This window comes from Copidosoma floridanum, unplaced genomic scaffold (assembly GCF_036245765.1).
Source record: "Copidosoma floridanum isolate Cflo_tuat_1 unplaced genomic scaffold, Cflo_Japanese_pri ptg000007l, whole genome shotgun sequence".
NCBI classification, from domain to species: domain Eukaryota; kingdom Metazoa; phylum Arthropoda; class Insecta; order Hymenoptera; family Encyrtidae; genus Copidosoma; species Copidosoma floridanum.
In genome coordinates this window covers 11765313-11790936 of record NW_028321884.1, presented here as the reverse complement: position 1 = coordinate 11790936, position 25624 = coordinate 11765313, and the positions used below count along the sequence as shown (strand labels likewise).

The following is a 25624-nucleotide window of genomic DNA, read 5'->3' as shown; positions in this document are numbered from 1 at the left end:
CAAAAATATTTATGGCATATAGACACTTTCTATGTGTAGATGTAACTACTTATGAATAAAAAAATGGAAAAATCCATAAGTGAAAATTATGTAAGAAATTATTTTACACATTTATACAGCGTAATTAAGTTAGCGTAATGAAAAATTATAAAATAAAGTGCACTTTCTGCATTTAAACTTCTTGTTATTTTATAACACTCACACAAACTAAATAAATTATCAACGAAACGTAGAAACTTTTAAATTTTTCAACAGTCTCATAATGTAACTTTTTTTATTACACTATTTTTTTGTAGAAAAATAAATACTTCAGTATTTCCACAATTTTTTTTTTTTTTTTTTTTTTTTTTTTTTTTTTTTTTTTTTTTTTTATCGACTGCTCGTTATTAGTCACTAAAATCAGCGACTACATAGTACTAACGCGTATTATTCCACGCAGTCATAAAAAAATAATTCTATTTATCATTTTCACGTTCACTTGACTAGTATTAACAATTTTTTTTTTCCATCCTTGAGCTTCAAGTGCTCGTTTTTCGTGGAAAAATTATTAATTTTACGTAACAAGCGTCATTAGGTAACGGCACATTCTTGGTATACGTGTACGATAGTTTTTTTTTTTTTTTTTTTTTTTTTAATTGTTTTAATGAGAATGTCAGTCTTAGCTATCTTAACGGTCCGGTGTATGTATTACTCGTTCGAAAAACAATGTCATTGTCTAAAACATACACAAAAACTTGTTCTGAGCAAGTTTTTTCTTATACATACATTACCTACTGTGTCGGCGCGACGAAATAAAAAATCTCCAATGACGTTAGGCCGTGGACACGAGTTGGTCCATCATCAAAAAGTCGCGCCACAGCCGTAATAAGCTCGAGGACAGTGCTTCTCGGCGACGAGGGCGTAGGGAACTCTGCTGCCCATGTGCACCACCTCCGAGGTGCTGAGCTTGTTCCAGACGTGTATCGCCCTCGCCTGCTTGATCAGGTGCATCGTCTCGTTCGCCTTTTCCTCGGTGAAGTAGCGCTGCCACTCTTTGTAGAATATCGGATAAAAAGCCGGGGGTGGGAACACCTCGAAGCCGTTGCAGCGTCTCACCGTCATGTCTTTGGCCTGGAAATCGTGCATTGGGATCGTTTCATTTTATTAAATAAAATTAGTTTGGACAACATTAAAATAGGGTATTAATACAATCGTGAATTTAAAACACAAAAGTGTTTTTTACTATTTTTATTAAAAAAAAAAAATATAAATAACCCATTTCTTTTTTTACTTGATAAAAAAGTTAGCTTATTTGCAATTACGTAAGTAATATATGCGACAAAGTCCGCAGAACTGCTATGCAATTTTTTTTAATTCGTAGTAAAACGAAAATGTTCACTTCAAACAGAGTGATGACATAATTACAATTGTTAGGTATATAGTCGCGGAGCACAGTGTGATTTTGCATGCAATGAGAAGGTCAAAGATAAACAATAACGATTCGCACATGTATTTTTCGCAGAAGGTTAATATGCTTTCAAAGTGTTAGTTTTTTCTCAAAATTGAAGGTTGCAAACATTGATTTCTTATTTTATTACTTTTTTTTTTTTTCAACGAGTTGGCCTAATCAAACAATTGCCAAACAAAAAATAAAATACTCTTAATTTAAAAAAATGAAAAAAAAATGTTACATTTAGAGACAACATTCGTTTTACCTCTGACTATCTCTAATTATCATTCCACATCTTGTATATTCTTCAGATAGGCATAATGCCAATTGGAAAGCAACAAAATGCATAAAATATGAAACTTTATTCACCTTAAAGTATAGTCACCTTGGAGAGAGAAAAAAAAAAAAAAAAAAAAAAAAAAAACCTAGAAACGATACAAAAAAAAAAAAAAGAGGCAAACTAACGTTTTTGACGGCGCAAAATTTTTGCAGCGTGCGGGTAATGACGCCGGGCCCGTTGTTGCCCCAAACGTTACCGCGAAAGTTTCGCAACAGATCCCGCAGACAAGCGTTGGCTACGCGCCGGCCGAGACCACTGGCGCTGAAACCGATGACACCCGCGGCCACGTCCATCCAGTCCTCGGCGCCGGCAAAATTCGACAAATCTTCCAGAGATCTGAAAAACGATTCGAATGAATATATTTTTTTTTTTAATTTCTTAAACACGAATTTTCTCGCACATTGTATTTTTAATTGCTAACTATATTATTCCGTTGGTTTGCTTTTCAAGGCTCACTATGATATATCGTCATGCGATCCCCTGAAACTTGTGTCACTAGGCCGTGAGCAGTGCTGTGTAATCGATAGTAGCATTGAACAAAGTGCATAGACAATCAACTATGAGGTAGAGCCACGTAAAAAAATCAAGACAGCTGTTTTAAACAATGCTATACACTTCTCGTATCACTGAGCAACCCAATTCTTTGAATCAAAGAACATTTCTTTACCCTCATTCCGTTAAATATTTTCTTATGAGTAAAAAAATACAAGTTAATTAAAAATAATATTTTATTAAATTAAAATTTTTTTTTTTCAATTACAAATTTCTCATTTAGTTGTATAAAATGTTTTTTTGGATCGACTAAATTTGTATCAATTAAAAGAAAATATTTAACAGAATGGAGGATAAAGAAATTTTCTTTGATTTTAATAATTGGGTTGCTCAGTACTCGAAAAAATCATGGACTCTTCGAATGGTTATTTTAAACTTGCACTTATTCATCATAAATGACTATATATTATATTATCATAATAATGAGAGAAAAAAGAAATTGTTTTTTTCGCACATTGGCGTAAGACAATGTACCTACGTAACCCTGCATCGCGTTAAAAGTTAAGCAGTCGTCAATAGTCCAAGTGGGTCGTTAAACGCTTACATCCGTTTCCGTCGGGCGCGGAGGCCGATCGACCTACCGCAAAATACAGCTGTGTGGGTATATGCGCTTATCTACACTCTTCTATTCATCGTTCTAAAAACGCTGTCTTATTTAACTAATTTAAGCTTGAATTTCTCTTCTAAATACTGTTTTGTCGCTTCGATTACATCCATGGCATTAAATTTAATTCTTTACCATTGATAACATCCTTTTTTTCAATTAAAAATAAGGCATATTTAATTTAAAAAAAAAAAAAAAATTAATAAATAAAATGTATTTAAATAACTGATCAAACACTTTAGGTATCGATTTATAATTATTTAAAAAAATCATTCCTCCCTACTCATTGTTCAAATTAATTTTCGTTGTTAGCTGTGAAGCAAAATTATGGAAGGAAAAATGCTTAAAATCCCTTACATGTTTTATTTAAAATTAATCAACTTGAACAATTTAAAATCATTAGATTGCGCTTGAAACAATATTTGTTAAATTAAAAAATTTATCGTAGCTTGATGTTATGCGAGTCTACACCCACCACATAAAATAATAATAAAAGAAGAAAAAACTAAGCGAGTCAGAGGATCCCCGATAAGAACGAAGGTCCCAGGGAGGATGTAGTAAAATGAGATGTAAAATTAAAATTTAAAAAAAAATAACAAAATACGAAACAATGCAAGAAAATTATAGTGCTACCTCCTTTGAAACACGTTATCGCATATTAGTTATACTACAGCTATTTTTTTTTTTTTTTTAATACCCTTCGATGTACATAAAGTACACTTTTACTGCTTTACTTATGTACCATTGACACGCATACTTTGCCCTGTGTATTTTCTATAGGAGTCCTCGCCATGCAGCCTCTGGACCCGGACTGTGCAACCAGTATCTTTCTTCTCGCACAGTTTCACAGAAAAAACACCGAACCCGCATCTTAATATACTCCAGATTACTTCCAAGGGGAACGCGCCATGAGGAACTTTGTTTTAAAAAAAATATTTTGAGCAAACCATAATGAAATAGTAGGTATCACCCCCAAACCACAAATAATGATAAATGTCTTTAGTAGAATACGCAAGATTTATGACTCGATGTCACGCACGCCGAGTTAAATGTGTATTTTTAGTTCCACGCGTGTGTACCTTGTACTATACAAACGCCAGCTGTTTATCTACGATCTGGCGATCCTCGTTTGCATACTTACTGAGAGCACACGTATGTTTATCGAAGTGCTCGAATCGAGTTCTATAAGCTGTAATTTCGGTCTATCATAGAGTCGGCTTGTGGAGTGGTTTTTAAATATTTATTCTCGAAACGTGTACACGCGCTACGCCCTTCAGTCCGCACTCTCTTTATCACCATTATGTTTTGTATATAAGCGCTGGGTTTTGTTTCCCACTAACACAAGAGAAGCTTTGCGCTGTTAAAATGTGAACAATGTGTTTCAAGTGTTGATAAAATTATGCGTACGAGGATACGTATTTTATTGAGTGAACATTTATTGGGTTTTTATAAACTACTGAAATTTATCGATAATTATGAAAAAGACATAATGTTTATTTACGCGATTACCGATTTTTTTTTTTATCAATAAAATGCTTTGTTTGGTCAATTTATGATTTTTCCAAGGTTTTGGTAAAACCTAGTAATTTTTTCTCATGTTCATAAATTGTGTAATTGGTTTATAATCAATGGAAGATTTACAATTTTTTAACCACATTTTCATGTTACAAGAAGTAACAAAACGACAAACTGTCACACAAATGTCCATACATCCCACTGCTCTTACGTGCAATCAACGACCCAATAAATATTAATTAGACTTATGAATGTTCATACAATCAGTGACAGTTGATTAGCTAATGTCTCCTAATAAAGCAACTGAAAAAAAAAAAAAAAAAAAGATTCACACTCACTTGATAATAACGACGTCGAGGTCGAGATAGACGCCCCCGAACCTCCACAGGGTCAGATACCTCAGAATGTCGGACATGTGGCTCCTGGGCCAGCGGCTAGTCCCGAGCACCCCGTCCTCGTACCACCGTTCCAACGGCGACTCCTTGATGTAATCGTCAACCAGTATCCTCTTGACCCTCACGTTGTCGTAGCGCAGCAGGAGATCCAACAATTTCCGGGTGCGATTGGACGGCGCCGATGGACTGAGGAACAGCAAATTCACCGACATTCCCGGGTTGGCTCGAGCCGCGGATTCTACGGCACAGGCCTGCCGGCAGTTGAACTCCAGCTGGTGGTTTGTCTCGCGGCCGAAGCACGAGGTCTCGTGGAAGAAGATGTTCTTGCCCGACGAGAGACGGGCTTGCTCTGGAATTACGTGCTTGGTTGTTACATGTGCACTTGTTTGCGCGCACTAATTGACCATAAATTGGCTCTGATGAACGGAAATGTCCGTTAGGCTCTTTTTTTTTTTTCCTTTCGAGGGGCGTGCACGCGAGTGGACAAGTGCTCACTTTTATCGTTATTAGTTATTTTGTGGTTTTAAAACTTGAAAGCGCAATTATGCTATAAATTGTTAAATATACATTGAAATACAATTTTTTTAACTAGAATTTAAGGCAATGTGGAATTTATTTCGTTGCTGTTTCTATTTTTTTTTTTCCTGTTCAATAATATGACAAGAACAGTTTATTGGACATACATATTACATTTTTTTTTTTCTAAACATTTGAAAATTTTGTTTCTAGTTTTTTTTGTTTTTCAAGAATTTAATGCATTATTTTCACCGTGGAAATAATTGTTGTAAAGTACTGTATTGTAAGAAGTTTTAGAAAAAAAAACTGTATCAGCACCCACACGTAGTAATTTCAATTTTGGCGTTAATTAAAAATGTAATAATAAAAATTTTATTAAAAGCTGTTTTTTCAATATTGCATCAAATGTACATTTGTAATAGAATGCAACCCTTATTTAGATGGATGAACGAAAAAGTAGATAACTGACAAACTGAGTTTTTAAATAGGCGTTACGGTAAGCTTCTATATATATTATTCGTACGCAGTATTATTTGAAAATTCATGATCGTTAACTGTATAACGTATATTATTTTTAACTGACTTAAAAATTGAATTAAAATTGAATTTATAAACGAAAATAACATTAAAAAGTTAATTACGTCACAAAAATATGTTTTGAACTACATTTTGACATATTTAATACTCATTAGTAGTGAAGATATTTTGTTTTGACTTTAAATAAATTTTTTCATTCAATAAGAATTTAATTTAACACCTTCCACTTTTCCATAAAAATACAGTCCCCATTTTCTATACTGCAAAAAAATATCTCCATTCGCGCTTGAAAGAAACTCTTGTGGTTCTCATTAGGCTGATTCTCAACTTGGATATTTAATTCACTGTCACATCGGCGCTTGAGGCATTCAATGAGATTTTAATCCCACGTAAATTAAAAAAACTTGATACGAATTGCAGTATTTACAGGCTTCGTTTTATTTTGCAACAACTTACGCGTTAAACAATTGTTTTTTTGTTGAAGTAAGAACTATTAAGTAACTAATACTTGTAAAAATTAATAACTGACAAAAAGGTTGAATAATTAATTACAAAAAATTTTAACTATGCAAAACACGTTTAACACGTCTTTTCTCCAAGTCCAAGTAAACAACTATACTTTTAAAACTAAATACCGGACGAAAAATAAATTAATTAACAAAACAACGGTATAGAAAAAGCATCAATGTTTGAAAAACAGCTGTATACACCATTTCTTTTTTTTCCAATTATTACCATAAACAACAATGCCACAGCGAATTCCCCGCGCGCCGCAAAACTTGAATGAAATGTCTCTTCGACAAAAGTAAAAGTTCATCCCATCGCGGAACCTGCTCACATCGCCGCGTTACATCGACAAACATTACGTCACACCACGTGCACTCATCCATCCATCTCGTCGGTCTTGTTTATCGCACGGCGACCATTACGAAATGACCATTAACGCCAACTCCAACTACAAAAACTTGGTCAAATCGATTTTTACGTTTATACATGGTTGCACGCGTCCATACGGTACAAGAAAAAAGGAAAAAAAGTTGTTGTTGTTTTTCTCCCTATATAGACAAGACTATACAACGCAAAGTTTTGCAATGTTTTTGTCGTGCGGGCACTCGGGCGTTAATACCCGCGACCGTGGATCAGTGACGCCATTCGGATACTACGTTAATAAGTGGTGTGCTTTACGTTGATACAACGTACGGGTGTGCACCCGATATCTGTAGACATTACAAATTGGCTCAGCGGTTTTTGCCGGTGATATCTTGCGAAACTCGATCCGTAAGGAAAAGTACTCACTTTATTCGACCAAACGAACGGCGTTGAAAAAGATAAAGAAATAGCATTTTGTACAACCAACACGCGACACGTATAGTATTAAAAGTAAGTGAGTTTTTCCACATCTCGATAACTTTTCATGCGGAGTCGTTGGAAAAAGTGTGTCGTACGGGGTAAATAATTGAAATTCCAATCGATATGCATTTTTATCTCCCGTATAATGCGACAACGTCCTTCTCCTCGGTATTTATGACAATAAGTAAAATCTTCCTTGCCCATGCACTATTCACGCAACGTCAACCAACGCACGCGACATCAATTCATACGCGCGCTTACGTGCATTGTTTTTTTTTTTTTCTTTCTTATGGACATTGCGCTCTTGAATACTATGTTCGGTGCAAATAAGTAGGTGAAAACCATTTTTTAAGTGAAAAGTATTTACATTTTTTCATTCATAATACCCGCAAAGTATCCATCATTCATTTTCATGTTTTTTTTTTTCCGAGAAACCGTATAGGTGAAATGCAAAAATCATCGAAATCATCATCGAGTGGTCGAGTCGAGCAAAAACCAAGACTCACCGGCTCGAAAGTCGAAGTTGTCGAAGGCACCCTTGGCCGAGGGCTCCTTGTAACATTGCACGTCCATGTCGAGGGGCTGAAAAATCGGCATCTCGCGCATCAGCTCGTCGTTGGTCGTCGCGTACAGCACCAGCACAGCGGAGCCGCACAGGACCAAAAGGGCCAGTCGTATCCTCGTCACCGCCATCCTCCACGCACCCCACAGACGAGCAACAAAAAAAAAAAAAAAAAAAAACGAGCCCCCGCTATACACGTGTACACCCCCTGCTTCTTCGCGCCCCGTCACTTTTTGCCATCGCGCGATGACAACCCCCCCGTTTCGGTCTCCTACTTTTTATCGTTAACCGCCTCTTCTCTGTCGTTCATTATATTCAGTGGAGCAGTGCATAGCTGGCACGCTTGTGTGCGCGTGGCTCAACTGCAGTTAACACACGTACACTTGGTTGTTGTCGTATATACACGCCGTTGTCCCTAAAACGAGTCCATCCGCGCAAATAACGTCGACGCTTCTGGAATAAGGCCCTTTTGTCACGGAAGCGATGAGCCGAAAAAATGGAAAATTCACTGTGGTGGTGGTCGGGCGAAGAGAGTAACTTAACAATATGTAAAACGAGGGCGAATTGTCCACGGGCGGCGAGGCTCCGAGGGCGGATTGTTGGGAACTGGCGGTCGAGGGGCACGCCACCCCAAACGTTCCCCACACGTGGATCGATAATGTAGCAGTTCCCGAGGGATGATGGCTCCCCGCGTCACGGTTTTGTATTTCTTGTCTTTTTTTTTTTTTTTTACTTTTGTTTATTTAATTCACTTTTTTTTTTTTTTTCTTAGTTAACACAGGTATATGATCACACTCAAGAGCTTTGCAAGCTCGTATAGTGCACCAGCAGCTGTCCAGCCGGTTCAGTTACTTCGCTACTACTGGCTATGATATACTTAGTATATAGAGCCGTTTACTTGCTTGCTTGGCGGAGCTGCTGTAATAGGTATGGATGCTAGTACGCTTGGAGGCGCATGCGTCCTTCACTTTTTGCCTTGGCTGTGCTCTCCGTTTGTTTTTTTCTCTCTCTCTTATTATTTTTTTTTTTTTAATGTACACATACCTATAGCACGCCTGCTCTCATAATTATATCCCAGCGCTTGTTTTTTTTTCATCTCTTCTTCCTTTTTTGTTTAGCCACGTGTGTTTGGCGCGTGTATGTACAATGTTGCGCGCGGAAAGTAATCGCACCGGGACTTGTTTGTTGTACGGGAATGAAAAAGGAAAGGCCGAGTTTGGCGTTTGGAGTGGGCGCGCAATGCGAAAGACAGGATCTTAATGATAATTGATGCTGGGTGTATACAGTCGCGTGGGAGATTGATGGGCGAACGGATACAATGCGGGATTGGATTTTTTTTTTTTTTTTTTTTTTCATCTGTGAGACATTTGCCGGTTGACGGCTGTTTTTTTTTTTTGTGTGTGCTCATGGAGAGTTTGACGAACGTTAGCGCACCGATAAGTATCCAAGAAAATCCGAGCGTGTCTTAAAATAACTCGTTTGAAGCGCGGGAGGCGAAGATTCTATTTTTTACTAAATACTTTACGGTGCTGTATATTACAAGGGGCTTTGGAAGCACTCGAATCGTTAAGTATATCGTCATCTGTTTCATCAGCTCTCTGAAAGTTGAAATTATTATTATTTTTTTTTTTTTTTTTTTTGCTGATAAGTATAGGAGGTCGCGAAAACATGCTTACGAACGAGTTTATTTTGGGACGGGATGTCGGTTTTGTTTGTGCGTTTTATAATAAATTAAAATGGTCTCATCTCTCGATCTAAAATCTTTAAAATGCAATGAGGCTGTGAGAGCGGTGAGTAAAATTTTTTTGGAAAATCCAATTATTTTATTACTAAGCGGATGTAAATGGATTTTCGACGTACTCTGTGAAAAAAGCTTGCCAGTTTTACAATCGTGAAGACAAGAAACCATTTCTAGACAGCTTAATCAATTTTTAACAGATTAATGTGACAGAAACTGTCTGCTATCGAATTATCTTTTCGGGCAGTGAGATTCACTGAATAATTTTGAAAAAATAATCCAATACGTAATGTATACGAATATAATATAACTATCAAGTTAAATCTTGGTAAAGAAGCTCTTAAATACTTTTAAAGAATCGCACAATAAACATTTTTTACATTTTTTATTGAAATATATCATTATTCTTAAATCCTAATAGTTAAAATTATTTATTAATAAACAAATCGTCATGTTTTTGATGATAATTAAAGAGTAATTTAGCGTATACACCCAAGTTTTTGCTTTATTTTTGAACATTTTAATGAATCAGTAATAATAAAATTAAAGTTAAAATTACTGAAAATTTACGTAAAATAATAAAAAGACGTAGAAACCAAATTTATTCACATCAATGAAGAATTAAATGAGAAAAGGTGCACATCAGAAGCGAGTAACTTGTTCCTGTAAACCGCACATATTTAATCTATAAGACCTCTTTTTCAAGTGCGTACAATTACACTAAAAGTACTTATACCAAACCTCAGAACCGCTAACAATTTATCTTCACAGAGCTTACTCGTTTTTTTTTTTCGTAATCTATTTTTTTGTGGACTAAATTTATTTTAGATATTTTTTTCATTAAAAATCTTGATTTAAAAAAATATATGTATACATTCTTCTAAAACAAAAAAAATTAATATTTGTAGAATAACTTATGCAGTGAGTTTCTACATTTGTCAGTTTCCATCCTTAAAAGCGTCATAATATACTTTCAAAAAATTGTTTAAAAAGGTTTAGTTTTTGCAACGAAACTAGTTTTTTAGAAAACTACTGGCGCAGCATGAAAACTAGTTGATGGATTCATAAATTTCAAGCTTCATCAGAAAACGTAAGATTCTAACAATCATCAAAAAAAAAGTGTAATGAAAGATATAATGTAAATTGCGACAAAAAAAAATTAATTGACATTCTTTAGTATTACCATGATGATTGATGTTTGCAAAAATTATAATAATAAAAAACAAAACATTAGGGTATAGTTTATACAATTGGTTTATTACAAATTTTGCTAAACACAAATTTCGAATTAAAATATTTGATTAACCAAAAATGGCGCCAATGGTACCACGAACAATATCACCCTTAACTTTTTTAGCGACGACGTCAATATTTTTTTTAACCTCTTTTTCTAAACCATGAACCAAATTTTCAGACATTTTCGTCATGTTCTGAAAACTATCAGCAGCAAACGAAGTAAAATTAGTTAGTGGAGCGAGTGGAGATGTACTATCATTTTTGAAGATATTTTTGGCAAATCCTTCGATGTAAGACTCTAGAGAATGAGAGCCATTATTTGAATGGTGGTGAATATTTTCTGGAACAATTTTTGAATCTGTTTATAAAAAATAATACAAAATGAAGAGATTGTATCTGGACACACAAGAGCATCAACAGAAGATATAAATAACTTTTTTTTTTTATTACCTAGAGACTTGTTAAATATTCTGGAAAACTTATTTGTCCACTTTTTTTAAAGAAAAGATAGCAACGAATGATGCTTCTTACTCGATACATATCCCTAGTGTCAATATATACATCTATACAGGGTGTCAAAAAAGTACCGCGAAGGCCGTTTTTTTTTTTTTTCATAATAGAGACAAATAATTATCAAAAACTATTTTTACAAAAGTTGTAGGTTTTGGACCAGGAAACCCGGAAATGACCCGAAACTTTTTTAATAGGAATCATCCCTTCTTTTTATACCAGCAATAAAAAAAGACCACAAATTGTATTTAGACGCAGGATTTGGTGTTATCTCCATTTGCCAGTACAAAAAAGAAGAGTTTCTGTGCGAAAAAAATGTTAACCGTTACATGGTGGTTAAAAAATTTCAAGGTCACGAGGGGTGTCACTGCCAAGTGCAGTAGTCTGAAACCTTTAACCTTTGGATCGTTGGTATATCATTCTGTTGTGAGAAAATCGTCCGTTCCGGTATTTTTGGGAAACCCTGTATATGTAACGTTAAAAAGTACTTTTCAATTTACTAACTTGCTTGGGTTGAATTTAGATTGTCATTCGAATTTTTGTTCTTAATGAGTTGATAAGCGTGTCCTCTTACGTGAAACAGTTGGGTTGTAAATAATACAACTACCTGAAACCGTAGAAAGACACATTATTTTTTGCACATTTTAGTCCTTTGGACCGTATACTACCTTGTATAATGATAAAAATATCATAATTAAGTACATGAAATAAAAAACTTGGTAAAATAAATATTTTTGAAACAAAAAAACTGGTAAATTTTCGATTACAAATTTTGACAGTTCAATACTTTATGGTTTGTGGTTAGAGACTTACCAGTTGGAGTAACATGTTAATTTTTTTTACTTGTTAAAGACAAAATTCTTGATTTTTAAAAAGTTACATGTGAACAATTTCACTTAGTTTAAAAAATTGTAACTATCGTACGTTACAAAATGTATCGTGATCCTGAGCGACGTGACACTAAAATATAAAATTTGTGGCGTGCAAATAGTCGATCGTGATAAGAGCGTTACTTTTTTAACATAACATTAACGGTGTAATTTAACTGCCCACGATCATCTATTTCTTTGTCAGCACATTAAAAACCAGAAGAGAAGGGAAAAAAATAAGTTATATTTTTAATGATATTCTAATTTTTTTCCGACGAAAAGAAGTTTGTAATATAAATCATTAAAACAGACACGTAAAAAAGTTTGGGCATTTTAGAGTTAGATTTTTTTATAATAGTTTCAGCAAACAAATCATATTTTTGTCTTCAAAGTAAATAGAATCGTTCTGTAATAGAGAAAATGTAGCATATTATTATAAATATAAAAATATACAAAAATGTGAGACAAAAATAGTTGCTTTTCTTTTGCTTCAAAATATTTATCAGAGAAATTTTTATTAAAAAATTGACATTTATTACTTAACAAATTAAAACTAAACAATTTTTACTGAGCTTTAATAGAATTTTTAAAGAGTAATCATCACTATAATTTCCTCTGAGGATACCTACTTGCACGATTCAAACCATCAGGTCATTGTGCGAAAAAAATCTTACATTGAATTTGTGCCTCATTACCGTGATGTATTCAACATTTATAATAACACAGGCGTCTAATTTTTCACATTCTTACATTACATATTTTTTTGTCCTAGCCTTTCATTTCATACATCGATGTTAGAAAAAAATGAAGATACTTATAAGTGATCTAACACTTAAGGGCAGTTGTCGTGTTGGATTTCGTTTATGACATTTTTTAAAAACTTTTCATAGTTGATTTCATGAACTATACCTATTGGCAGAAATTGTTATTTTTGAACGAAAAAATACTAAAAATAAAAAAAGTCTTACATATTCGAGTCTACAGTCAATTTTATTAAATTTTATCGTGGTAAATTTTCATAATACTTTCTGTATACACTAACGTTTTTTTTGTACATTACGGCTTGTAGATATATTTTTTTTAATTTTTAAAAATTTTTTTAATAACAGTGAGTTCTAAGAAACAAAAAATGAATAAAACTTTTTATAGAATCAGTGACTACAATATTGATTATGAATAAGTGTTTTACAAATATTTGGTGACTGTAAAAAAAAAATCATTTTGGAGTTTTTACTTATTTATTCGTTATTATACAGTAGTGTTTCGTGGCTTTACAAAGAAAATTATAAGTGAACCCATGACAATTTTTTACTACATGCACTGTTAATTATCAGTTTCTATTATATATGTTTCATTAAAGGTTTTCGGAACTTTCGCCAAAAAAATTATGAACAACAATGTGTTCATTAAAGTAAGACTAAAATATGCGATGGCTTTTCATCTTGACCTCATATATGTAGGTATGCTTCCAGTTGCGGAATCATACGACGAATATGAGAAAACGGAGATTTTGCCTTGACATCAGAATTTAGATATGTGCCGGAAAATGGTTTATGGTGGGGACTCCCGTATAAATCGTACATTCCAGAATGTCTTTGCAAATTATTATTTGTTTGAGTCTCAAGTTCTTTTTGAGGTTCATACAATCGACCTCCATCCTCAAAATCATGGGGATATCTTGGATGACGATAATCTGTAACCAGTTGGTTTTTATTTAGCTAATCGAGCGATTGTCTTTTATCTTGATGATCATATGTTAATTTGTTTTAGAATAAAAATTGATTATTACCATAATCTTTAGATCCCACATCATTATTTATCCCTCGTGGATATCCACCATATTGATTTGCGGATTGACCATGTCTATTATTCAGAGGAAGATCACTCCACCGATCCCTTGATATCGCAGTGTCAGTAAGACCATCTACACGTATTTGCTTACGTGATGTATCCTGTCGTGGACTTAGATGTGAATTGTACTCCAAAGACTGGCTGGGAGATGGGTAGGGATGGTATGATTGGCTGCCATCGTTTCCCCATCCGTAATTTGACATTCCATCGTGGTCCAATTTTTTACCATAGCCACCGAAATGAACCCCTTGACTTCCGCTAGCTCCTTCGTTATATGTTTGAGATTCTATGGCTGCCAGTTGAAATTATAAATTAAATTTTGGTTGTATGGACAAATTTTATTAGTAAAGGGCTGAAATTCCATTTCAGAAATTGGAATGATACTATTTCATTAAACAAAAAGTTAAATAAATTACTTCCTCACGTAAGAAACTATCTTTAGGCTTTTCTACAAATTTAAGCGGAAAAAAAGATATGAAATTATGTACCTATTTCTTCTGACTAAAAAAAAAGAAGGCTTTTTATAAATCGTGTACAATTTGTCATATACTTTTAAAAAACATGCATATTTTAGGAGGTTTTTCGAGTCTTCTTTTAAAATTTCCTTCCATGAGAACCTTTGTTCTTCACAGAAGCAGATTATTTAGCAAATCAGTCTAACTTTTTCCATTTCTCCAAAACTATACAGTGCCATCTACGGTTTAAAATGGCTTGTTTAATTTAATACCTGGTGGTGTGTAAGCTTCTTGGTTGCCATTAAGTTGGCTTAAATAATCAGATATAAAACGTTCTGTGCCATATTCTTCTGATCCAGGATAGTTATTTTTATGGACAGTTGGAATTCCATTTTTCCAGCTTTCCGCATCGAAATTTCCTTGTGCGTTCCAAGACGGATTGTTGAATTCGCTACCCTGTCGCATATTATAATCTCTCGGATCAGCCTGTCGATGAGCAAAACCGGTATTTTCGGACCCAAAGGGATACTGTGGTTGATTATACCGAGATAATGAATCCATCCTTGGATCGATGAATTCATTCGATTGATCATCTGAATTTTTTTTACCAAACATGTTCGTTATTATTATTATTATTATTATTATTATTATTATTATTATTATTATTATTATTATTATTTGTATCTGGCCAAAGAGATGATACAAAGAGAGGATTGAGGTGTTTACCACGTCCAGTGTTGGTATATGCGGTTCCGGTAACATCATAGGACGATGGATCATTTTGTCGTTCAAATTCTACTCTCCCTGCGGATTTTGAATGTTTCCAAGGCTGTGTTCCTGAAGTCACTTCATTTGATTGATCGTTGTGTAACCAATCGTGGAACCCATGGTTGGGATCCATAGTGACACATGGTGTCTCTGAAGTTCCCGTATATGGAGGCAAATGACTATCCGGACTACTATTAAATCCATAATCCTGATTTTCAGCGTAATATGGAGTTACTTGTTGATAAGACGTTGGTACCCATGAACTTCTTTCTGGCATTAGGCCAGGGATGATGGGACTTCCTACTACTTGCAAACATTGAGGTGGTAATAAAATTGCAATTGCTATCAGTATCTGAAATCATATAAAGTGGTGTTGGCTCAGTGGTAAACATCCTTGGTATTGTCACGAGGGTACGATTTTCTGTGAAAGCAGATTTGGTCCAAAAAGCTGTTATCAACGGGAACAATTTTCCTATATGAACGCCAACCGTTTTGGGACGAGTTTTCACGTGGAAATTCCCTTCATTGTGGTCCCAGGATTTTTTCCTTGCCCCACAGGTCTTCAAGCCCATAGGTGAATGCGAGACAGTGAATTACGACTTTTTTACGTAGGGATGAAAAGCCCCGGCTTAACCTTCAAGGTGTAGATACTTTTTAAGTTAAACGAGGTGATAAACTGGTGAAAAAGATAGTTTTCTTTTTTTATAAATATAAGAGCTTTGAGGTGATTAAAACTGATCAAAAATTTTTGCTACTACGTATAGTATTTTATTAATTTTTAGATGTAAAGAAAACATTTTTTTACGAGACAGCATAATTTTTTCCATTTTTAATATGTTGATAGTTTAATTTGTTTAATTTACATACGTATTTAAAAACTAAAGAATGACGTACTTCTACCGCTATTTTTTTACAAAACAAACGTTGGAAAACAAAACTAATGCCCCAATGAGTCGACAGCGTTAGTTTGTTTTTTATTTATCTTTAGACAAAAGGTCGAGTTTTTTTTCACTACAATGTTTTTTATACTCACGTGGAACACTGAGGGATGCTCGTAAATTAAAAGTATATGAATATAGCATTCTTCTATGAAACTCAGTAAATTTTCTATGTTAACTATGACAAATAAAGACCAATACTTTATTCATGAACATAATAGAGCTTATCAAATCCTAAATACATAGGTGTTTTAAAAGATACAGGATCGCATCAACAGAAATATGTGAGGTAAATAAAATAACACCCAAACTATTAATTTAGATTTGATGATTGTTAAAAAAAAATTGAAGCAAGTGTTTTGTTTGTTTAAATAAATATAATTTAAAAAAAATTATATTATAAATAAAAAGCAATCAACTATAGTAGAACAAAGTTTTTATTTATTTAATGAAAGTACTATTTTTAATAGAATTCTGATGACTGAAACATTTATTCAGTTTTACGTAGTTCTCTAATATACTAATCTTCTATTACTGAATGAGTTTAAATTTTATGTTAAGTTTAAATTTCGGCTAACAACTAATTTAGAAATCAAACCAAGAAATTTGTGTAACTTACCAGTTGAATAATCATTTTTCGGGCTGTGTTGAATTTTTTACTTGACTGTAATTCCTATCCAGACAACTTACACAATTTATATAAATGCATGATCATTAAAATTATACTGCAATCGTGAATGTCGTGATACTAAAATATTAATTTTAAAGTATACAAATACCTTACTGGAAGATCTAAATTTTTTTCTACTGTAACATTTTAAATTACAAACAAAAATTGAGACTTAATAAAATACATAGTTTTACACATAATTATATTAAAAGTTCAGTAAAATTTTGTTTTATACTATACCCTATTCTCACGTATTTTATGACGATACTTGCATTCAATCAACTTACCATGTATTGTAAAAAGGATATTTTTTATACTTCTTTAATGAAGCTATGATACGTTAAAAAAAAATTAACTTTCTATAGTAGCATTTTTTAACAAACTGTTTTATTCAACTTTGTCATTAGGATAGGCTATGGTTTATTTTACTATAATTTTTAGTTAAAAAAGTTACAGAATTTAGTTGAGTTTTTCATAAAAGTTAAAATGCATGCGAATGCATGTGAATTTGTACGAAAATTTTCACACATTTTTCTAATGCTCTTCAAAAATTATTCAAGTTATTAAGTTTAATCGTCGCATGAAAACATAAGCTTTAATGACTATGAATTAGAATGTTTCAGAAATGTAGGATACTCCTTGTGTTTTTGATGTTTTATTTTTCTATTAAAAATATTTTAAATAGCTAACGTAAAAAAAGAATTATGTACTAAAACAATATTGCAAAAGGTGTATTTGGTTATAAATGTTCATTACATGCACTAAATTCGAAGCGATCACGAATTTTCGTTCGTTACGTTTTTCGTGAAGGTTCTAGAAAACAATAAACATTGGTATTTCAGTAATAAAAATTGCTTTAAATCTTAAAAAATCTTAAGTATTTTTAAGTTAAAATATAACTTTGAATAATTTTGTAAAATGAAAACATGTAACTGATTTTTATATTTGAAAGATTGATACTATTTTTGTAAAAAAATTCATATGATTATGTAAACTTTTTTTCATCACCGTTAAGTAGATTGCACATTGAAAGCCAGTATTTTAAAATCCTGATAAATTTATTAAATTGCGATTGAAATCGAGTTGGCTTGCTTTTGAGTACAAACTCGAAACAAATAAATAAACTTAATAAATATTTCTTGATTTCATTTCAATGTGATCTTTGCTTCATAATATTTCTTTCAAAATTTAATTTAAATAACTTTTATTAAAGATATTAAGTTGAACAAAAATATTCATTTTACTGGGACGATTTAAACTTACCATTTTGTGGTAAATTAAATGCTTCAAAAAATTTCGGAGACTGATTACTACCAACTTTACCTATAGTTGGTCTTATTGTGATGGCTCAACTAAAACCACAGTTTTTTAAACACATGTATTCAAACTATTTCATACTTCATTTACCGATGCTATTATCCGTTTGTATAATTTTTTAATTCAATAAACGTAAATCCTATAATTTGTGCACCCACATTGACAGAAAACTGTTAAAGAAAGACCGACAGATAAATAACAATTTGACAACACCGATGAAAGTAACTGTATTGTTCCAAATAAAAGAATAAAAGCTTAAAAAACGTATAGCCCGTATGCACTGTTAATTTATTACATCAAAAGTAAAGCCCTACTTACTTTTTTAGAGCAAACTTTCGTATGTAAAAATTTACAAAATATTTATATTGAAACGTACAAAGTAATGCTTAAATTTCCCGCTTTTGCCCCCCCTTTTTTCCTTTTATTATTTTTGTTAAGGGTGGAAGGGGAGATTTTCCCCTTCAAGATTGAATTGTAAACAGGTAGCGCTCTCTAACGCCGTGCACCATATACTACCAAGAGTAGGATAAAATTTTTGCGGTGCAGTTGCGACACTCACACAGTACTTGCTGATATTGGCACGGGAACCATACTGGCAGCACCATCGTAGACAGTATATATGTAACACGATAGAAGAGAGATTATATTATTATTATTGTTTGATTGTTATTTGTGTATATGACTGTATATATGTGTAAACGGTACAGTGGAGTTGACGGGGGCGCGCGCGTACTCACGCGTTCTTTGCTCTCTCGTCTCCGTTTTCCATTTCATCTCACTGTAACGCGCAATGAGAAAAACCATCTGTGAGAAAACCAACCACATTCTCTTACAGCTATAGTGTACACCAGCAACACATCTCTCGCTACAGTTCGTCAAACCATCCCAATTAAATGCAAAAAGTCATATTCGATTCTCGCCAAAGTTTTGTGTTTTTACGGTGTTTACGTTATTAAATAAACAACAAAGTCCGCGATGTACGCGTGCATATGGAGTTAACGAGTTTTGCGGCTGCTGTTGCACGTGCAGTGTTTGATCAAAGACTCCGATGTGCAGCCAAGGTGCAGTGATGGAGAGGAGATTAATCATCGGTGCAGCGCAAAACTCGAAAGATATGGCGCTACTGCTACAGTCAAACATCAGCAGAAGGAGAAGCAGGAACGACTTCTGCTGTTGTTTGGTTTGTTGATAGCGCACCTTTTGGGAAGGGTTAAATTAAACAAAAGTGTACATACACACACACACTCGTAGAGCGCGTGTTTACACTGTTCACCCGTTTTTGTTTATACATTGTTGTCCCCGTGTGTTGTTGTATTGCCGTGCAATGCAGTGCTAGTGTAGCGCAAGTACGAAAATATAAGGTCCTGCTGAGTTTCGGAGTCTGTCTCTGTAGCAGAGGATGTGGCAGGAGGTGGACGGTCACGGCAGTAGCGTCGGTGGCGGTGGCTCGGCCCTTGCCTCGACCACGACCCTCATCTCCTCGACGCATCACATCGACCAGTTCACCGGTAACGGTGAGACAAACGGTTTTTTTGCCTACTCCTCTATTTTTTATGTTTATATTTACATTATTCGTTTGTAAACAAAATTTAAAAAAAACAAAACGTATGTACAGTTATGCGTTTAAAATGCGGTATCATCGTGTGTAATAGAATGTTCATTACATTATATTATATACTTGGAGAGTGGGCAGAGATGCTGGGGGTCGTAGATATAGGTATACGTACATATTATAAGCACACGATTATTTGTTGAGATATAAAATGAAACAAAAAGGAAGAGAGAACAGAGCAAAAGAAGCTGCACGTGCGCGCATGCGCAGTCGGTCTTCTATAAAACAGTGGTTGTCGTTCAGTAACTTCAGTTGGACTTGGTGTAGGGTTTTGCAATTTTTGGCATGTTACTGCAACATTAAAGTGTGTAATATTATAATTATGTATGTGTTATTATGATGCTAGAGCATGCCATTCAAATAAGTGTAAATAAAAAAAAACCACACGTTGCCTTGTGTGCATGTGACGTTAAACTGAACAATGGCAATGGAACTCAATGTCACAAAACATACCTATACTATTATGCATATTGAGATAAAAAGACCCTTGGGTGTTGCAACGTTATTCACACACACCTCGAAGTGTATATGTTATGCGTGAATGTCAGACTCTCTCGTCTTTCTCTTTGGTAAACAAAACCATTATGGAGCAAAGCCCATAATATGTATATATATATCTACTCGAGTACTTACTCTTTTTACCTTTCTTCTCTTCTCATCTTCCTCTCTCTTTCACTGCACCTCTCTCTTTTTTTTTTTTTTGTTCCTCCCGCTGCATTACTTTTGTCGCACGCATAGGTATGTCATTACACCGACGTGAGCCCATAAGCGCACGTCTCTATCCCCTGCGTCCGTATGGTACTTACCTATTATTAAAAAAAAAAGTTCCGTCTGCCGCCTTGGAATTACGAGCTGCTCTCGAAATCTTTTAAACACTTTTTTTCCTGAATCCTTTTTGTTTCATTCGCGAGAGATTATAAAAATTACAGTCGTTTTTTTTTTTTTACTGCGAGCAGGAGAAAGTTAGTTACTGCAGGAGCAACTTTGAATGTATGACAACATTTGTTTTTTGATACCAAGCTTTGTAATGTATACCAATGATAAAAAAAAAATAAAAAAAAAGTACAAAATATAGATACTTTGCGGTTTCAGCTGTCGCTCAGGGCACACACATCGATCCAAAGAGAGCAGAGCCCTTCTTCTTCCCTGCCTCGCTTATCTCTCATTTCCTGGGATAATTTTCCCCCGGAAACGGGAAAAGGCGAGACAAAAAAGAGCCATCAGCGCTTATCACCCGATCGCTCATCTGTTGTAGCCGCTCCCCTCTATTTTTCTTCTTTGCTTCGTGTATATTGTTATAAATTACGTACGCTCTCGATTTTTCATTTCTGGAGCAGGTATGTCGAGAGAGAGAGAGAGTTGTTACACACATGGTTGTTGGCCGTATACGCGAGTTTGGCTTCGCAACGTGGGAACCAAGACTCGGATGGTCGGCCTTCGTGTAAAAAGAAACCTCCAAGTGCGACTTTTTTTTATTTTTTCGAACTGGAGTAATCGAGGAGTAATGATGCGCGTGTCGTTGAATCATCGTTTGAGTGACAAGTGAGATCGCGGAAAATTTTCGGGATACATTGCGCAAAAAGTCAACGATGAAGAAGAAAAATCGTGTGCTGCATGAAATTTATGAAGCTGAAAAACTAACAAATTCCAGCAGCAATATCGTCAAATAACAAATTCTACTTGGGGTGTACCCTTAAAAGAAAACCAGGTTCTAATTCAGTAAAATAAAAGGGTACCTGTCTTAGTTTTAAGGATACTCAAGGTATAAGTTGTTATCTCGGTTGTTATTCGATGGTATCGCTGCTGAAATTTGTCTGCTAGTTTCAGCTTCATATGAAATTTACCAAAAAGAAATTAAAAAAAAAAAAAAAAAGAAATTCATGACCAATCAAACGAGTAAACAGCACTATGATTTGACTATGTTGGAAAAATTCAAGTTGATATACATTGTTGTAATATTTCATAAAAAAATATCGATTATTAATTTTTATAATTTCTCATTAATTTTGCTTAATAATGGTTATGAAATTTGCTTCCAAACCATTTTTGTTAAATTTCATAAAACCTTTTCTAACAGTACACTTATAATCCCCTGCGTGTGCATATTTTTAATTGGCGGCACAATGCAATGGCACTGCACACTGTGACAATCCCGTTCAGGCCAGAGCTAAAGTCGAAGAGTCCGTGTTAATCGTTTTAATTAATCACGCTATAATTATATTATACACACGGATCCCTCAGGTAATTGCTCTCCGTAGTTTCATTACAGCCCCGATCATCGCTCTTTGAAAAAATGTTCATTACGTACTCTCTCGTGCGTGTTTCGCTGATGAGCAACAACAATAATTCGTCTTATCGGGGGTGACTCATGCGCTGTGCGTGGGAGTCGCGTGTGAGATCGTGACGAGGACAGTTTATTTTCTAGGTAAACTACAAGTTGCATCATCGAATTTCCAGGGGTTACTTGAGGAGTTTTTTTTTCTTCTTAATTACGATACATATTTACTTGTAGGAAATTTAATTGTTTTATTTAACATTTGAGTGGAGTGCACGTATCGATTATTTTATGGTAATCGTTCAAAGAAAATATCAATCCGACCATCGGTTAGTGTGAATAAAAATATAAATAATTGGATCATTCATATTATAAGTACAATAAATGTGTGTACATTTTTTCAACCATACTTTAACTAATAACTTAAATTCACCTCCTTTAAAAAAAAATTTTTTTTGAAATCGTCAGTACTAATATATATATTTAATAAATTACTCAAATGTCGAAAACCTTAAAAATTTCTGGTTATTTTCGGAAAAGTCAATCATTCTTCTTCACAGATTATAAAATTACTCATCCCACAAATGTTTGACTTCGCGATCTGTAATAATGTAAAGATTGTTTTCAGAGCAAACCTCGACTTTATCACATCCCACAAACGATCACACATATACACACATGTCGCACACAAGCAGACCCCAAACTAAAGCTTTCAGTTGGAAAAACAATCACAAAAATGAAAAATAAAACTCTCTTCATGCTATGGCGACAAATAGCTGTAGAAATTATAAATCAAATCGACACAAAAGTAATTAGTTTAAATAAGCTGCAAAAATTGATTTTTGCCATCATAGCTATAATGCAGATGGTAGGTATATGTGATTGTTTTTTCACTGCAACAGCGTGTAGAAAAAAAAAAAAATCAAATTTGATTAATTAATATTCCTTATACCCTAAGGGACGCCGACGAGCTGCATCCACGAAGTCGTTCTGTACTCATTATCACACTTACCTCGAGAGAGAATCCAGTCTCGGCCGCATGGACTCCCTTTCTTCGTTCAGCTTCTTCACGAATACCCTGCGTGCGTGTTGTAACGTACCCACGTACGCGTAAAAATGAGCAAAGAAGGAAAAGGATTGTCGTCCTGTGTGTTATTTGAATATATATATATACGAAGAGGGTACCGTACTCGCGTGTATCCATTACACATACACTATTCATCCTTCACCTCCACCGCCACTTGAGTTACGCAAGTCTTGTGCATGCGAACCCGCGTTCGTTTATTATCAAACGCACACGCGCGTATGTGTAACAAGTACATGTGGTAATGAGAGAGAGAGAGAGAGAGAGAGAGACCTCGGTACTCAACTCAGTACATGTATACGTTGTCGTGTGAAACGCAGGCTCGCGCTTACGGTACCGGCATTACGATGGCTTTTTCCCATTCCCTCGATGCTCCTCATCCCGAGGCTGATGATGATAATGATGCCGATCACGAGACGCTTTTCCCCGGTTTTTTATGTGTGTGTGTATGTATCGACATTTTTTTTTTTTTAACATGTTGCGTACCGTGCATGTCACAAACGTGAAGATAATGCTTTATGGCGACAGAGGCGAATTGAAGTTTTTTCACAATATTTTGACACTCGTTTCGCCGGAAGAAAAACATAAATATATAAGTACATAAGAATGAGTTGTTTTTTTTCTTTACAACTACATCAATATTTATTATTAAACCATACGAACTCGGTTTTTTCCACACCTCCGTTGAATGTAAATAATTATATTCGTATACCAGTTTGGAAAATTGACAATTTTACATCACTCGAGTGATCTTTATCCATAACGCGATCAAAGTGTCTCAAGGATTATTCAATCGAGGCAACCGCCAGTCATTGCAGCTCTAAATTATTACTCCTTGAAAAATAATATTTTACACGTGTGTACGAGTCATCTAACGCGGACGATGTAATTTTTCATATTTTTCACACTTGCTGGCTGGATCGAGCAAACAAAAAAATCCATTGAATCATTAATGGAAGCTTCTGCACACCGATCCAATAATTTCGGGACGATAGTTACTCAGGAGGTACATTTTCAAAAAATAAAAAACAAAAAATTACCCCACCCAACACAAAGCGCGCCCCAAAAAATCTATTTAATGAACCAAGAGAGCCCCGCAATCTTCGATCAACAACTCCCCTGACACGTGGAAATTACCATCATGTACAGAGCGTCGACTTCGTTGTACAATCGCCGCAACTGTATGGGTATACGTGTGCTATCGCCCTCCCGGCAAACTTCGTAGGTACCCAACAAAAGCATCCACGTACATAGTACGTTCCTCTTTAGCGCGACAAATTGTCCGACGCGCCATTCGGTTTCACCGTTTCCCGATAAAATCGCCAATAAACCGACTCCCCCTTGGATCGCCCATTACAACCCTCCCACGACCCTCTTGATACGTTTCGGAAGTACCGATCAGTTCCCCCTCCTCCTCCTCCCAAACGTCAGAAAGAGGGACGATACTGGATGTCTTGTTTCGTGGCTTCTTCTTTCCTCCCCCCCCCTCCTATTCGCCATTGACTCTAGTATCGACTGAATATGGCGTGTGTGTGCCAGTTATTAGCGCCCACGTTAGCCCCTCGGAGTTAATTTCCCGAAAGGGACGCGGCACCGTTTCTATTTTTAGTGCGACCCAAGTACCGCACGGGCCAATCGGGTCAAATGGATCGTCACCAGGGGGACCCCCCCCCTTCGACAGTTTTTACGCTGTTTACTTGCGACTTCCGAGGCGTTTTTTGATTGTTCGTAGCTCGAGGGGGCCCGTCTTTCCGATTCTCTTCTAGGCTGTCTTTTCTCTCTCTTTTTTTCGATGGCACACTGCAGCTAGCTGGCTGTTCCATTGTCGCGATGCCCACGTACGTTTGGTCGTTGAACCGTATCGTGCTCGGATGTAATCAATAATTCCAAGGCGTTGGCGGTGAAAAATCCACTGTTGTTGAATACTTTTATCGTCAATTGCATGCAAAAGTGACGAAAATAAAAATGGTCCTCGCATGATGTAAAAAAAAAAAAAAAAAAAAAAACGAAATATTTGGTTCGGGTTTTGTCAGATGTTTATTTTTCTTTTTCAGAATTGACGCCAGAGCAGCAGAAACTCCTGATCGACATACGGCGGAAAAAGTCGGAACTGTTGCTTGAAATACAGGTGAGATTTTTCATAGTGTATATTTTGTCATTCGATTTAATTTTACTTGATTTTTCGAGGGGCTGGCCACGTGATTCACAATGATTTAAATCTTTTGAATCACAAAAAAAAAAAAAAATAAGATTCACGAATATTCACTTGTGATTTGAATCTTGTGAATCATGTGGCCAGCCCCTCGTGATTTTTCGAACCTCACGAATCGAAAGAAAAAAAAAAAAAAAAAATGATTCACAACGATTTGTTTGTGATTGAACAAAACCTGCTGAGAGTACACTTACAGGCCTAAGAGAAACAAAACACCGGCGCCCTGCTCATTAAGCGTCAATTAAACGTGCGACACCCGTACCGTATACGATTGATATACTTGTCCAAC

At 35.0% G+C, this 25624-nt stretch overlaps 4 protein-coding genes across 5 annotated transcripts in view; 1 reads left to right on the top strand and 3 right to left on the bottom strand.

Annotated features, from left to right (window-relative positions):
• Positions 1–398: 398 nt before the first annotated feature.
• LOC106636429 (alpha1,4-N-acetylgalactosaminyltransferase 1-like) lies at positions 399–7950 on the bottom strand. The gene is made up of 4 exons (XM_089588742.1): positions 7745–7950; positions 4779–5184; positions 1895–2105; positions 399–1110 (listed from the first exon to the last, which is right to left on the bottom strand). Exons 1-4 carry the CDS (start codon positions 7929–7931, stop codon positions 841–843), a joined length of 1074 nt encoding a protein of 357 aa, XP_089444868.1. The 5' UTR covers positions 7932–7950; the 3' UTR covers positions 399–840.
• Positions 7951–13484: 5534 nt separating this feature from the next.
• On the bottom strand, positions 13485–14208 carry LOC149375388 (uncharacterized). The gene is made up of 2 exons (XM_089588875.1): positions 13943–14208; positions 13485–13846 (listed from the first exon to the last, which is right to left on the bottom strand). The coding sequence occupies exons 1-2, from the start codon at positions 14205–14207 to the stop codon at positions 13602–13604; spliced, it is 510 nt and encodes a 169-aa protein (XP_089445001.1). The 5' UTR covers position 14208; the 3' UTR covers positions 13485–13601.
• Positions 14209–14705: 497 nt separating this feature from the next.
• On the bottom strand, positions 14706–16887 carry LOC106636472 (uncharacterized). The gene is made up of 3 exons (XM_089588930.1): positions 16785–16887; positions 15163–15579; positions 14706–14945 (listed from the first exon to the last, which is right to left on the bottom strand). The coding sequence occupies exons 1-3, from the start codon at positions 16797–16799 to the stop codon at positions 14706–14708; spliced, it is 672 nt and encodes a 223-aa protein (XP_089445056.1). The 5' UTR covers positions 16800–16887.
• A 2016-nt stretch (positions 16888–18903) lies between these two features.
• step (cytohesin steppke) overlaps positions 18904–25624 on the top strand; it is a 129123-nt gene continuing 122402 nt past the window's right edge. The window contains exons 1-2 of one of the 2 annotated variants that reach the window (XM_089588528.1): positions 18904–19660; positions 25178–25251. In XM_089588528.1, the coding sequence (XP_089444654.1) occupies positions 19552–19660; positions 25178–25251 (183 nt within the window). In that variant the 5' untranslated portion in view covers positions 18904–19551. Of the gene's footprint in view, positions 19667–25177; positions 25252–25624 lie in introns of both variants that reach the window. The other variant, XM_089588527.1, reaches the window with a different exon arrangement.

Excerpts from the sequence above, each read along its gene's own strand:
- LOC149375388 (XM_089588875.1), bottom strand. The coding sequence starts at position 14,207 with ATGTCAAATTACGGATGGGGAAACGATGGCAGCCAATCATACCATCCC. Across the intron at positions 13,847-13,942 it reads TGTGGGATCTAAAGATTATG|ATTATCGTCATCCAAGATAT; the intron begins GTAATAATCAAT and ends AACTGGTTACAG.
- LOC106636429 (XM_089588742.1), bottom strand. The coding sequence starts at position 7,931 with ATGGCGGTGACGAGGATACGACTGGCCCTTTTGGTCCTGTGCGGCTCC. Across the intron at positions 2,106-4,778 it reads CTCGACGTCGTTATTATCAA|ATCTCTGGAAGATTTGTCGA; the intron begins GTGAGTGTGAAT and ends ATCGTTTTTCAG. Across the intron at positions 1,111-1,894 it reads AATTTTGCGCCGTCAAAAAC|GCCAAAGACATGACGGTGAG; the intron begins GTTAGTTTGCCT and ends CACGATTTCCAG.
- LOC106636472 (XM_089588930.1), bottom strand. Across the intron at positions 14,946-15,162 it reads AACACCTCAATCCTCTCTTT|GCTGATCCGAGAGATTATAA; the intron begins GTATCATCTCTT and ends GCTCATCGACAG.